At 37.9% G+C, this 12,208-nt stretch overlaps 1 protein-coding gene across 4 annotated transcripts; it reads right to left on the reverse strand.

The window, feature by feature from the left end:
- Window positions 1-253: 253 nt before the first annotated feature.
- Window positions 254-6,159, reverse strand: pold4 (DNA polymerase delta 4, accessory subunit). 4 transcript variants are annotated; one of them, XM_046400146.1, is made up of 6 exons: window positions 6,007-6,107; window positions 5,881-5,920; window positions 4,642-4,757; window positions 3,328-3,411; window positions 2,188-2,299; window positions 254-991 (listed from the first exon to the last, which is right to left on the reverse strand). In XM_046400146.1, the coding sequence occupies exons 3-6, from the start codon at window positions 4,745-4,747 to the stop codon at window positions 967-969; spliced, it is 327 nt and encodes a 108-aa protein (XP_046256102.1). In that variant the 5' UTR covers window positions 4,748-4,757; window positions 5,881-5,920; window positions 6,007-6,107; the 3' UTR covers window positions 254-966. The 4 variants fall into 4 exon arrangements, with proteins under 4 accessions (XP_046256102.1, XP_046256088.1, XP_046256094.1 ...); XM_046400132.1 differs by having other exon boundaries at window positions 3,328-3,414; window positions 6,007-6,104; XM_046400138.1 differs by lacking the exon at window positions 5,881-5,920 and having other exon boundaries at window positions 6,007-6,159.
- Window positions 6,160-12,208: the final 6,049 nt, after the last annotated feature.

Genomic DNA, 12,208 nt, shown 5'->3' on the forward strand with positions numbered 1-12,208 from the left:
GCCTTCCCAGAAGAGTTGAAGCTGTTATAGCTGCAAAGGGTGGCTGACCTTATATTAAACCCTATGGATTAAGAATGGGATGTCACTTAAGTTGATATGCATGTAAAGGAAGATGAGTGAATACTTTTGGCAATATAGTGTATGTATGTATGGACAAACAGCCCAGAAGCATAATAACCGACATAAAAATACTGAGACAAATGTATGTCAGTGGGCAGACCACATGGGAGACACCGGAAGCAACTTGCATGAATGTGAAACTCTTTGTTGTTTATTGTCTTCTTCACCTTTTAATCTCTACAGTGTCACTACTGCATTCGCTGCTCCCTCATTTATACATCACAAGGCAGTGTTTTGGTAGAATTTTTTTTATTAAAAATGTTATTTAGAACTGTGTGTGTAGAAAAAAGTGTAAAGTGTGTAGGAGATGACACAGTACAACAAACAAGACACACACATAACTGAATGTTCTGTTTCCACCCTGAAAGAGGGATCCCTCCTCTGTCGTCTGTTGGAGAGGTTCCTCCCTTTAGACATTTCCCCTTTTAAACTTGTTTTCTTTCTTTGTCGAATTTTTCAGGGTTTCAGGATAGTATGTACGGATGCACATTTCTGCCAATGTGAGGAAGAAAAATCCTGTAAGTCATTATAATAAGAAACTTTATTGTAATAATGAAATAATATCTCAAAATAATGAGTTAGCATCTCAAAATACTGACTAACATGTTTAAAAAGTAAGTAACTTTTTCAAAGTAATGCAATTTTTTTCATTTTGAGATACCAAGTCATAATTTGAAAATACTACATTGATATTTTAAGAAAGTTTCTCATTCTAATGACTTTTGACTATAATGACTTATAATGAAAATTTTTTCATTGCATTGTTGGAAAGGGGCTTCCATAAGAAAGGAAACCCCTCTGAAAAACATTTGTGAATTGGGCTGACAAAATGACCTGACAGTGTCTTCACAAAGGATATTCGCTCCATAGGCTGAAAGACAAAAAACACAACAATTACCAACAAATTAAGACCGTCTTTATTGATGTAAAGCTGTGTCTTCAAGAGTTAAGGCTGAGTATCATTCCAGATTTTGCCTAAATTAAATGCAAACCAAAATCATTAATAACTATGACTGTAAATCTATCTGAACAAAGAAGAGTATGAACAGTATGTCATTTATTCAGTACCAACTCACTTCACTTACAATTTCTGATACTCCAAGCTATGGACATAGCCTGATTGGTATTAAGAAAGCATGACGCTACAGTATAAGTCTCAGTCTTAGCAAGAGTTGGACATGTTTTTTTTCTGTGTCAACACAACAGAAGAAAACATGCATCTACTCATGGATGAGAGACTCGTGCTTGTGACAGGGTGGGATGTAAACATTAGTGAAGTCCCCCTCAGCTGAGCTATAACGTTAGCCAGCTTAGTTAGCTTAGTTAGCTTACTTAGCCAAAGGTGCCGATGTTGTCATTTAGAATCTAATGGATCCTAGTTTCTCTAAAATTTTAATGATATCTTTTTAAGAACAACTTGTGATGTGTCTTAATTTTGATGGACTTGTACTGAAGCTCATGAAGGTCTGCACCCGTTGTGTGTCTCAGAATTGTTAGCCCACTAACATTATCTCCCGAGAGACAAACGCAGCTTAAGTAAGACATGTCCTCTGAAAGGAAGTCAGTGCTTCACTGATTGTAAATAATGTAACTGATATCATTTTCATCTTCTAGTTATCATAGTTAACTGAGTTTTGAGGTGGTTATTAAAATGCCGTGTTAATAATATATTTGTGGTCATATCAGGAAGAAATTAGTCACATTTTTGTATGAACTGCACAGTCAGAAAAATTATACTGTAATGTGACATTATTATCCGAGCCATGATGTGCACAGAATGGGACTGGTAAAATAGTGTCAGTAAATAAGTTCACATGCCGGGTTATTGTCAGCTTTCTGCAGTTAAGTTACTTATTGAACGGCCTTATAGACAAGCAGGATGAAAGGAGACACTTGACAAAATGGTGCTAGATGCACTAAATGTGTTTGTAAGCTGCTATAGTCTGACTCCTCCAATTTAGTCGTTGTTAACATAGTGGTTTCAAATACTGCTGATCAGGTGATATGGGTGTGTTTTTGCATATGTTTGTATGTGTGTGGGTGCGTACGTGTGTACATGTGTGTTACCTCAGGTTGTACTCAGGATCAGTGTGTGTTTGCAACAGCAGGTCTCTGATCTCCTCAGGTGGGTCCAGACCATGAAGTTTTGCTCTCTCCCACCTCTGCAGCCTGCTAATACCTGACAAGAGAGAGATGGGCTGATGAAATTTTTCAGTGTTTCACGTGATCAAAACCATTTCAAATTTACCTTTCTCAAGAAGTGCACATCCAAAAGTAGTAAAAAATACAGAAAATGCAGAAAATCATGGATATTGTGTCTGTGGTATCAACCATTGATTTGTGAAACATGAACATGAACAGCTTGAGCTGAGCTGATCTTTTTGAGTCACTGGAGTCAAGCTGGGAATGGATGTGATAAGCTGATACCACTGTCAAACACAGTAAACACTAGTGCTTTTATTTAATAAATCATTAAAGCTGCAGTTACAGGTTTTGGGTCAGGATACAAGGTGAACGACAGCAGCAAGACTAGGCCGAACAGTAAAGTAGTGGATGCAAAACCAAAGCAAAGAGTTAGAAATGGCTAAACAGCTCTGTAGGATTTCAGAATACTGCAGAGTCGGTTTGTCACTGAAGGCATCATCTTGATGATGATACAACAACTGTTTGAGACTGTGTCTACTAAGGTGCGGTCGAATAGTTGCTTCCTATGTCTTTTGCTAACCACTTTTCCATCAAGGTCCCTTGAACATCAAGAGATCAAGGAAAGGTGTGAAGTACAATTTATAAAGACAACTCTTGTGCTGAGAGAGTCAAAAACTAAACTGCGATGCCAGTCACATAAGTCAATAATCACAGGGGCGGGCCAACAGTGCTGTTGTTCATGACATTTATGCTACATTTATTAAATGACATATGACAAAATTACCCTGAAGCTTGTGTCACAAACAACAGAAAAAGCTGACGTTGTTCTTATAGAAGGCTATTTTTTTCTTTTTGTCTGAAGAATATAATCTGAGTTCTGTTCTTAAAAGGCACTTTAAGAATCATCAGTATCTACTCTTGTATACTCTTTGAAGCAAAAAAAGCTTGGTGGATCAACTGTAGTATATATTAATACATTTGATAAAGAAAAATTTGAAAATTTCTATCTTTGGTAGGCCAAAGCCAAATATTCTACAGTGCGTACATGTGTAGGAACATTACCTGTGCAGGGCCCAAATCTCCAGTCCAGATCAAACTGTCTGAGCTTCTGCAGCTCCTCCTCTTGGACTGTTTCAGTTTCAACCTCTGCTAAAATAAGAAGATTCACAGAGAATTCAAGTCACATCAACTACGTGCTGTAAGTCACAAGAAAAATCTAACACTGGTCTAACACTAACAATATACTACTGAAATCAACACAAACAAAATTAAATTTAAAATTCCAAATTATATTTTCTTTTTAATGTTCAAAAACATACAGAAAAAAACTACAATTCTACTAACCAGTAAGTAAGCAAGTAAGTAAACACTGTCTTATCTATTATGTAAAATGGACTTTTTCCACATAAGGCGGCACGGTGGTGCAGTGGTTAGCACTGTTGCCTTACAGCAAGAGGGTTCCAGGTTCGAGTTCAGGTCTGTTGCTGCATGTTCTCCCTGTACCTGCGTGGGTTTTCTCCGGGTACTCCGGCTTCCTCCCACAATCCCAAAAACTTGCACATTAAATTAACTGGCTACTCTGCATTGCCCCTAGGTGTGAGTGTGTGTGAATGTCTGTCTTTGTTTGTCAGCCCTGAGACCAGTCCAGGGTGTACCCCGCCTCTCGCCTGTAGTCAGCTGGGATAGGCTCAAGCCCCCCCACGACCCTGACGGATAAGCGGTATAGAAAATGGATGGATTTTTCATATACTTTGACATCTTGAATAGGGTGCTCCAATCACTTTATGTTTTTTTTTCATATTGATGGCACAATAAATAATAATAATAATAATTATTATAATATTAAAAAAACACATTAAAATGTTGAGGAAATACACAATAGCATTTACTTTGCTTGACCAAAAAAATAGGTTTAAAATAAAATGTAAAGTTATCTGTAAACTGCAAAAAACAGAAGAAATAAAAAAAGACAATTGTGATAATAATAAGTAACAATAATTCTGAGTCTCATTCTCATTTGTCTCAGTCTTCATACTGAGATCTTTGTGTCCTGAAGCCAGCCGATTTCAATATGCAACATATTTGCAACGTCCTGCCATCAAGTCGTTTGAGAGGACAGATGGACCAATACAGCAGGAACATTTCAGAATTTTTGTATTTCTCCTAGGTTTCTAGTACCTGGCACCCTTAATGGTGCCTAACCCTATCCATATGTATCATTTCAAAAAGCTAGCTGTAAATAATACCAATTGATACATGAAAGACAAATCTATGTGAATATGGTATATATCTTTTAGCCTATTTCAGAATCTGTAATGCTGCCTGAGTCTGTCAGTTAAAACATTACCACTAAACAAATACTTTGCTGCTCTTCACCTTTCCGTGGCGGAGGAGGAGTAGACTTCTTCTCTCGTTTCTCCCGCTTCTTTGCTTTCTTCACCACCTTGAATGAATCAGTTATCAGTCCACGCTTGGTTGTCATGGTGACCAATCTAGAACATACATACATACATACAGTTTACAGTATGCTTTCATGTTGGTAACAGTGAGCTTGGAATTTCTATTCTGAATGGATGTTGAGTATTTTGAGGGTGCACATAAATTTCTATGAGCACCCCACAGATCACAGGTAACGTCTTAGGTAATTCTCATCAGTCTCTGTTGATCTGGTAATAGCTGTCAAGTATGTCTGATACACAAAAACAAGGTGCTTGTAATTAAGTCTTTCAAACTGTATAAAAACAATAAATTGAAATATTTGCAGCTTCGATGTGAATCCCTCTGCTCTTGTAATCATTCACATCACTAAATTATTGACATTTATTCAAACTGAGCTAATTCAGTTTCACTTTAAGAGGCATATTAGCAGCTGTTGCGTCATCACGGTAACCTTTCGGTGATGGACACACAAGTTTGATTTCAATTTAAAAAGCACATATAGACTATACTCTCAATGCGTAGCTTTACTTATTAACTAACACGGGATAATTCCATGTTCATACAGCGCTTATCTATTATTTGCTTCGAAACATTCACATTAACCTCCTGTGTACTGTGGCTTGTAACTTGAACATGACTGGGCAAAGACTACTACGTCTGGTTTTAACTTTCAAAATAAAACAACTCTTATCTGTAGGAAATGGCTTGAAGCAGGACATACAGTAGTACATTTTTCTATAAAGGCCTGTCTTATCTGTTCTTATTTTAACTTATTTGACTATTCTGATACAGCTCTGTCCGTGTATTTGGACAGTCATAAATTGCTTGTAACTACAAGAAATCCAAACGATATTTTCTTTTCGTCCCGAAGTTGCACTCTGGTAAGGTCACACCAAATTCAACGATTAACAAACAAGTCAGAATAGACCAAATTAAACATTTAAATAAGAATGACAACTACTGCCTTGTGAACCTTTTTATCGTTATCTACTGTCATTCATTTTCTTCCACATAAACACACTATGATTTGGTTGAACTGGCGTTTAAGATGTTACAGTTAAAAAAGGAATAAGCATATATAGAATCTTCTATCGATAAGTGTACAACAAATAACAATTACTCGATTAATTCTAAACGATTTTCTATTCGAAACAGAGCTACAAAACATTTATTTACCGATAATCAAAGGTGCAAAAAAATAATCAGAATCTACAGGCTGAATACGAAAGACACAAATGTTTCAGCGTAAGCAGCTTAACCTTCAGCTACAGACTTCTGTCTATTTCATCCCGTTGAACCTACCTTGTTTTTCAAACAATAAAAGCCCTATCGAAAAATTTTCTCTCCGTTTAGTGTGCAGCAAAATCTGTCGACCAAAACAATGTTGGCTAAGCCTTCTTCTTCTTCTTCTGTCTGTACGATTGACTATTGGGCCCCTTTGCTGCCGCCTATCGTTTGATTTGCACATTACAGCTCAGGCGTCGTTGACTGCAATACATGCAACACAAACCTTGAACCTTGAACGACAAACTTTGCTGATTTGAGGCTTCCATTTTTTCAGTTCTTAGTTGATAACCCTCTGATGCTGATATATTGGTGCATTACAAGGAGCACAGCCAATGTTAATGTTATTAATTTCATCCTGTTGCCTGCTGTGAACATAGCCTAGTGTTACCTCCTAAAGGGCAATGTCTTTACACAATTCATTTCACTTTTCTTTTATTTGTTCAGCTCTTTTTCTAAGTCTGTTTCCTATTTAGAGGGCATTGTCACTGTATTCATTGTGAATAACTTGCTATGAGCATAATGGAATTTAGAAAAATGCTTGCTATTGTAGGACACACCACAAAGTCACAACAGCACAACTGAGTCAGGCCACATTCACACATACTGTACATGAAATTAGGGGAAGCAAGGTGTGTGTCGTTAACTCCTCAAACGGACTACAAACCAGCACACTGATTTCCATGTGTGTCACATCCTGCGCTGGCCATCCGTGGTGATTTGCTGGCATTCACATATGTGTGGCTGGCCCATAAGTCTGTAATGATGCAACAAGTGACAGGGACTGAAGCAGTTAATGCCCTCTTCTCAGACTAGTGTATGGAATCCTTAAAATCAAAATTCAGTGTATGTAAAATGAAATAAATATGCCCAGCCTCAAATGTCTAATTCATTACAACGGCTGTGTAAAAACACAACATTAGTAAAGCAGCAATACACCTCATGTTCGCTCTATCTATTCAATAATATTTTGTTTCATCAACATTTGTTGGTCGTCATTATTACTATTATTTTTGGTTATTTTATTCTCTAAATGTTGTGCATTAGTCTCCTTTTTTAGCTGTCATTTGTAAAGCACTTTCTATTGCTTACTTGACTTGTTTGAAAGGTGTTATTTAGTTTAAAAATATTTCATAGCTTGATCTCTGTGAAGACGTCAGTACAGTAATGGTGTCATACCAAAAGAGTTGTATGTTACCTTTTGTTTTATTTAACAATGGCAATTTGAATTAATGTGAAGACAACAATAATTATCATAAAACAGCAGCAGCAGCACTGGTAAGAAAAGAACAGCAACAACTGGTCACAACAGCTGGTAATAATTATAATTACATATTGGCTTCATGAAGCTTCATTGAGACAGCTGGCCTCAGCAGTGATGACTGAACCACCTCCACCCATCTAGTGAAAAGAAGACATTTATTGAAGTTTATTCTTTATTTGGGTTCCTCTTAACATCCGCAAAGTGGTCACACGGTTCACATCAAAGTGTACAGACATAATCTTGATCTCCTATGGATGCCTGTAATCTATACAGTGGCGATGATGATACAAGTGATTTAATGCTGATGCTGATGATGGTGATGGGTAACAGGAAGGTGGAGCACTCTGTCTGTCTGTCTATCTGCCTGTCTGTCTCTCTCACTCACTCACTCACTCACTCACTCACTCACTCACTCACTCACTCACTCACTCTCTCACTCACTCACTCCCTTCCTTCACTGGTTATAAATTTGAAAATCAATACAAACCTTTTTGACATGTTCTGCAGCCTTTCTCCCTGGTATTTCTTTCTCCGTTTCCCTTATCCCTCCCCTCAGATAGATCACTTAGCACATAACCTAATTGTGTGCATGTGTGAGCATTAGTGTGTGTGTGTGTGTGTGTGTGTATGTAAACGCTTGTGTGTCAGCTGCTGGAGAGAAATGCCACTTTCTTTTCATGTATTTACACTGGGATGAGCGGAATGCTTATGATATGCTTAGAATTTTGAAAATAACATTCACGTCATTGTTTGCTGTTTTGTTTGTTACATTGGAGTACTGTGAGATAATAAGATGTATACCTTAAAATCAATTCTGAAATCATCAAAACTGACAAAGGAAGCACAGGAATTGGATTAAGTGCAGTGATCTCTGCTCATCTCATCTCAACATCTTCCAACCACCAAGCCACACTGAATGAACCACAAGTAGTGTCACTGACCCAGGAAGAGAGGAAAGAGAGCAGGGATAAGAGTTAAGACCAAATCATTGCACTTAACAGGAGGACCATGTCCTATGCTGACAGAACACAAGACTCCAGTAGGACAAAGAGAGGTGGTGTCCAGAAATTTCTCCAGTGTGCTGTTTACATTCCCCATCATCAGCAGTCACATATCAAAACAATCAGAGCCTGTTTACACTTGATATTAGCATGCATCTTGGGTGAAACAAACACGAGTGAACAGCTGGGACTTGCCACTGTCTGTAGAACTGGCTGTACTTGCTGTCAAACCTATGCTGAGTAAAAACACCTTGCAGTTTTTTGTCTTCAGTCTATGTTCCAAATTTGGAGGGTTTCAGGTGTTACTCAGCACAAGGCTGCCATCTAACTGAGCTACCAGCCTTGCTACGAGTTCATTACCCGTGCTGGACAGAAGTGAACCTTGGCCTCATTCAGTGCAAAGAGTGAGAAGCTGCCCCTTCATAGAGATGCACTTCTAAGGAAAGATGCTTTCAAGTGCTTCTTTCTGTTTCTGTGGGATGTCTTTGTGTGTCAGTGGCCACTTTGTAACCCTCTGCACTGAGTAAATTTAGTACCACACATAAATTATCAAGGGTAGACAGTCTATTGTAGACAGGAAGACAGAAAGATCAATGACCCACAACACATAACTCTAGATATCTATATAACACAGCATCAAATGATGTGCTGCCTTGAACATTATGTTAATAATTCAAAAAAGGTATGAGCAAAATAAGTCTATCGATCTATCTATCTATCTATTGAATTGATTATGGATTTTATTCAGAAGACATATTGTTAAGTAAAAGACAATAGGTGTACTGATTTGGGGCCATATAACCAGCACTGAAATACACTTTATATACTTTATTTATACTTTATTTCATTTACTATATACGTTTATGGGTTGATGTAATGCTTTGCGCTTTAGACGAAATCATTAATCAGTGAAGGAGAAATGATGTGACCCTCCTGAAGGGAGCCAGAGCTGGCTTGACATTTTTTGTGTTGTAGTCTTATTCATGTTTTCACATTAAAGCCCCTTAGAGATATGGCTATGGGTTTCTAAATAAATTTAGGATTTGTGTATTCAGGCACCACTCTTTCCACTGATGTTTTATGCTCCATACAATTTTACAGAAAAAGCTCATATTTTTGGGAGATATACTTTTTGATTAGAAGACTGATACCAAATCAAAATGTTTATAAGGAAATATAAAGCTAAGCAAAAAGCATATTTGCCAATAAATTAAAGTATTCTTTGATTATAAAATTAGGAGTTGAGAATTTTGAGCCATATACAAAAAAGAAAAAAAAGTTAAACTATCACAGGGTGTTATGATTGTTATGACATTTTTTCAAAAGCAGCCTTATATATAGCTGCAGTGCGGTAGGTGGTCTGTGGACTAGGCTGAACTCTACCATGGCGTCTGTGTGTGAGCGTGAGTGAGTGAAAAGAATCTTCTCCATCTCCTTGGACATGAGTTGTCAGACTGCCTGGCGACCCTGGAAAAGCATAAAAGACGTGGTTTCCTGTTCTGCTCAGGTTTATTTTAACCTGCTTTCCAGCCATCTCTTTGCACTCTTCTTACTTGTTATCCCCCACAGTCCTGCCTTTCCTTTTCTTCTAACTCCGTTCCTCCTCCTTTTAACCATCTCTTCCATTTTCTTGGATGTGAGTCATCAGTCTGCCTGGCGACCCTGAAACAACATACATGAAGTGGTTTCCTGTTCTGCTCAGCTTTTATTGCATGTGTGTGTAAATCTTCTCTCCATCTATCTCTTTTCTCTCTTTCTGCCCTTCTTGTCTTTCTCCTTTATTCCTTCTTCCTATTTCCTTCCATCCTTTCCCCATCCACACTCATTTTCTCCCTCCCAAGCTACTCCCACCTCCTTTTCCTCTCCTGTATCTGTACTGCATCCCTTTTTTCCACTCCCCTACCTGTTAGTCATTCTGCCCACCTTTTCTCCTTCTCCGTCATGCTCATCTTCTTCCAAAAAGAAAGAGATTGAATGAAAAAATGATATTTTACCACTTCCTTATCCAATAGCAGCCTGGTATTGACTTTGTCATAAGTGACTGCTGTTTAATGGAGGCATTCAGAGTCTCGATGGCATTAGACTGAAGGCAGCTATGATTGAATTAGTGTGAAATGTTATCTCCTGGATATGGTTTGTGTGGTGCATTCGGATGTAGAGACTGATACATGTGGCTGATAGCAGCCTTTTAAGTATGGTGGGATCTGTCTCACTCACTGTGGTCAACCTTTGATGTGATGGATATAATATAATAATTGATCAGCAATCCTACAATGGTTGTGTAGGACAAGGCATGTTCTGAAGTGCTGAAATGATACATAGGATATTTGAATAATCTCGAATACTGGGATTATATTTTCCTGCTGTTTAGTAAAAACTGAATGAACACAATTGTGTCTTAAAATAGTGTCTCAGGTTTGCTCAATAACATGCCCTCTTGCTTTGAGTTAATTAAAATGTGCCTCATTTAGTTAATCTAAAAAGAATAAAAGTCATTTTTTCTGGAGCTGATGATGGAAGAAGGAGTGAGCCATCTCAGTTGCTTCTCATCTCTGCTGAGAGGTGCTCATACATGGTACCAGCCTATGCTAGTGAGAAAATGGTGGTGGGTCAAGACACTTACAACTTCAAGTGCAAGTGAAACAATGATTTAACTGGATGTCATTAGGGAAAGTATGTGAGAAAGTGCAATTACACTACATAGACAAAAGTATTTGGACAAACCTCTTTATTGTTGAATTCAGTTGTGGTAGGGGGGCTGTTTTTCAAGGGGTGGGCTTGACCCCTTACTTCCACTGAAGGGAAGACATTTTGGACAATGCTATGCTTCCAACTTCGTGGCAACAGTTTGGGGAAGGACATTTTCTATTCCTGGCCTGGGCCTTTATTATGATATTAAATCTTAGCAGTTAAAGATATAGAGTCCTGTTCTTGGATCTGTTACCTTGGGTGCCTTTTATATCTTTTCATCTGTTGAAACAGTTTCTGTTGTGTGAATACCATTAGGCATGAAGTTTTTTTTAAAGTGCAAAATGCAGAAAAACACAAGCAAAAAACAAAACAAAACAAACAAACAAACAAAAACATAGCTGAGCTGAAAGACTGGTTGCAAAGGGAACTGCCAGCCAATGCAAGTGAAAAATGTACCTTACAACAACCACAAAGCTTTGTCATGGATTCTACTTTCTCTTTCTTACCTCTAGGATAATTCCTTGGATAACTGTCCACAAGTCTATCTGAATGGCTTGTGACTGTCCCTGTAATACTGGGACTTCTTCATCCATTTTTTATGCATGTTGGGTTTAGGTTTTATGGCTCTGTTGAGACTTCAACATTCTGGAACTTATGAAGACTTCTTAGTAAAACAATAAACCTAAATCCAAAAAAGTTTGGCCTAAATCCAGTTTAAATACGTTTAAAGACAGTTTCCCCCAGAGTTTACATTTACTTATGAACGTAATGAATCTGAAAAAAAAAAATCTGAATTTTACCATACCTGAAAGTAGATTTTAAACACTGATCACAAAATATTATTTTTTTTATTCTATATTCATGTGCCGTTTTTTTTTTCCCCTTTGACTATAAACCCATGGTGCTCTGAGCAGAAGCAGGGAGAGGAACTTGAAAGGAGTCATTTAGATAATCGAAGGGAGAACCATAGAGTCAGAGATAAACGAGATAAATGAGAGAGAGAGAGAGCGAGAAAGAGAGAGCGAGAGAGAGAGAGAGAAAGAGAGAGAGAGCGAGAGAGAGAGAGAGAGCCAGAGAGAGAGAGAGAGCGAGAGAGAGAGCCAGAGAGAGAGAGAGAAGAAAGAAAGAGACTATCAGAGTAGGTTAAGAGAGAACAAAAAGCAAGAGAGAAGGGTGTTTGCTTGTTGAGTAGTTAGTCATCGTGATACATGAAGTCTGAAATTACAGGAAGAGAGCATCATATGAAGAAGATGTGCTACAAGGG

The sequence above is a fragment of the Scatophagus argus genome, chromosome 2 (assembly GCF_020382885.2).
Source record: "Scatophagus argus isolate fScaArg1 chromosome 2, fScaArg1.pri, whole genome shotgun sequence".
Taxonomy (NCBI): Eukaryota; Metazoa; Chordata; class Actinopteri; family Scatophagidae; genus Scatophagus; species Scatophagus argus.

Bases quoted from the DNA above. Each gene is read 5' to 3' on its own strand.
- pold4 (XM_046400123.1), bottom strand. From the start codon at position 4,747: ATGACAACCAAGCGTGGACTGATAACTGATTCATTCAAGGTGGTGAAG. The intron at 3,415-4,641 runs GTGAAGAGCAGC...TTCTTATTTTAG, and splicing joins TCCTCCTCCGCCACGGAAAG to CAGAGGTTGAAACTGAAACA. The intron at 992-2,187 runs GTAACACACATG...TTTGTCTTTCAG, and splicing joins GATCCTGAGTACAACCTGAG to CCTATGGAGCGAATATCCTT.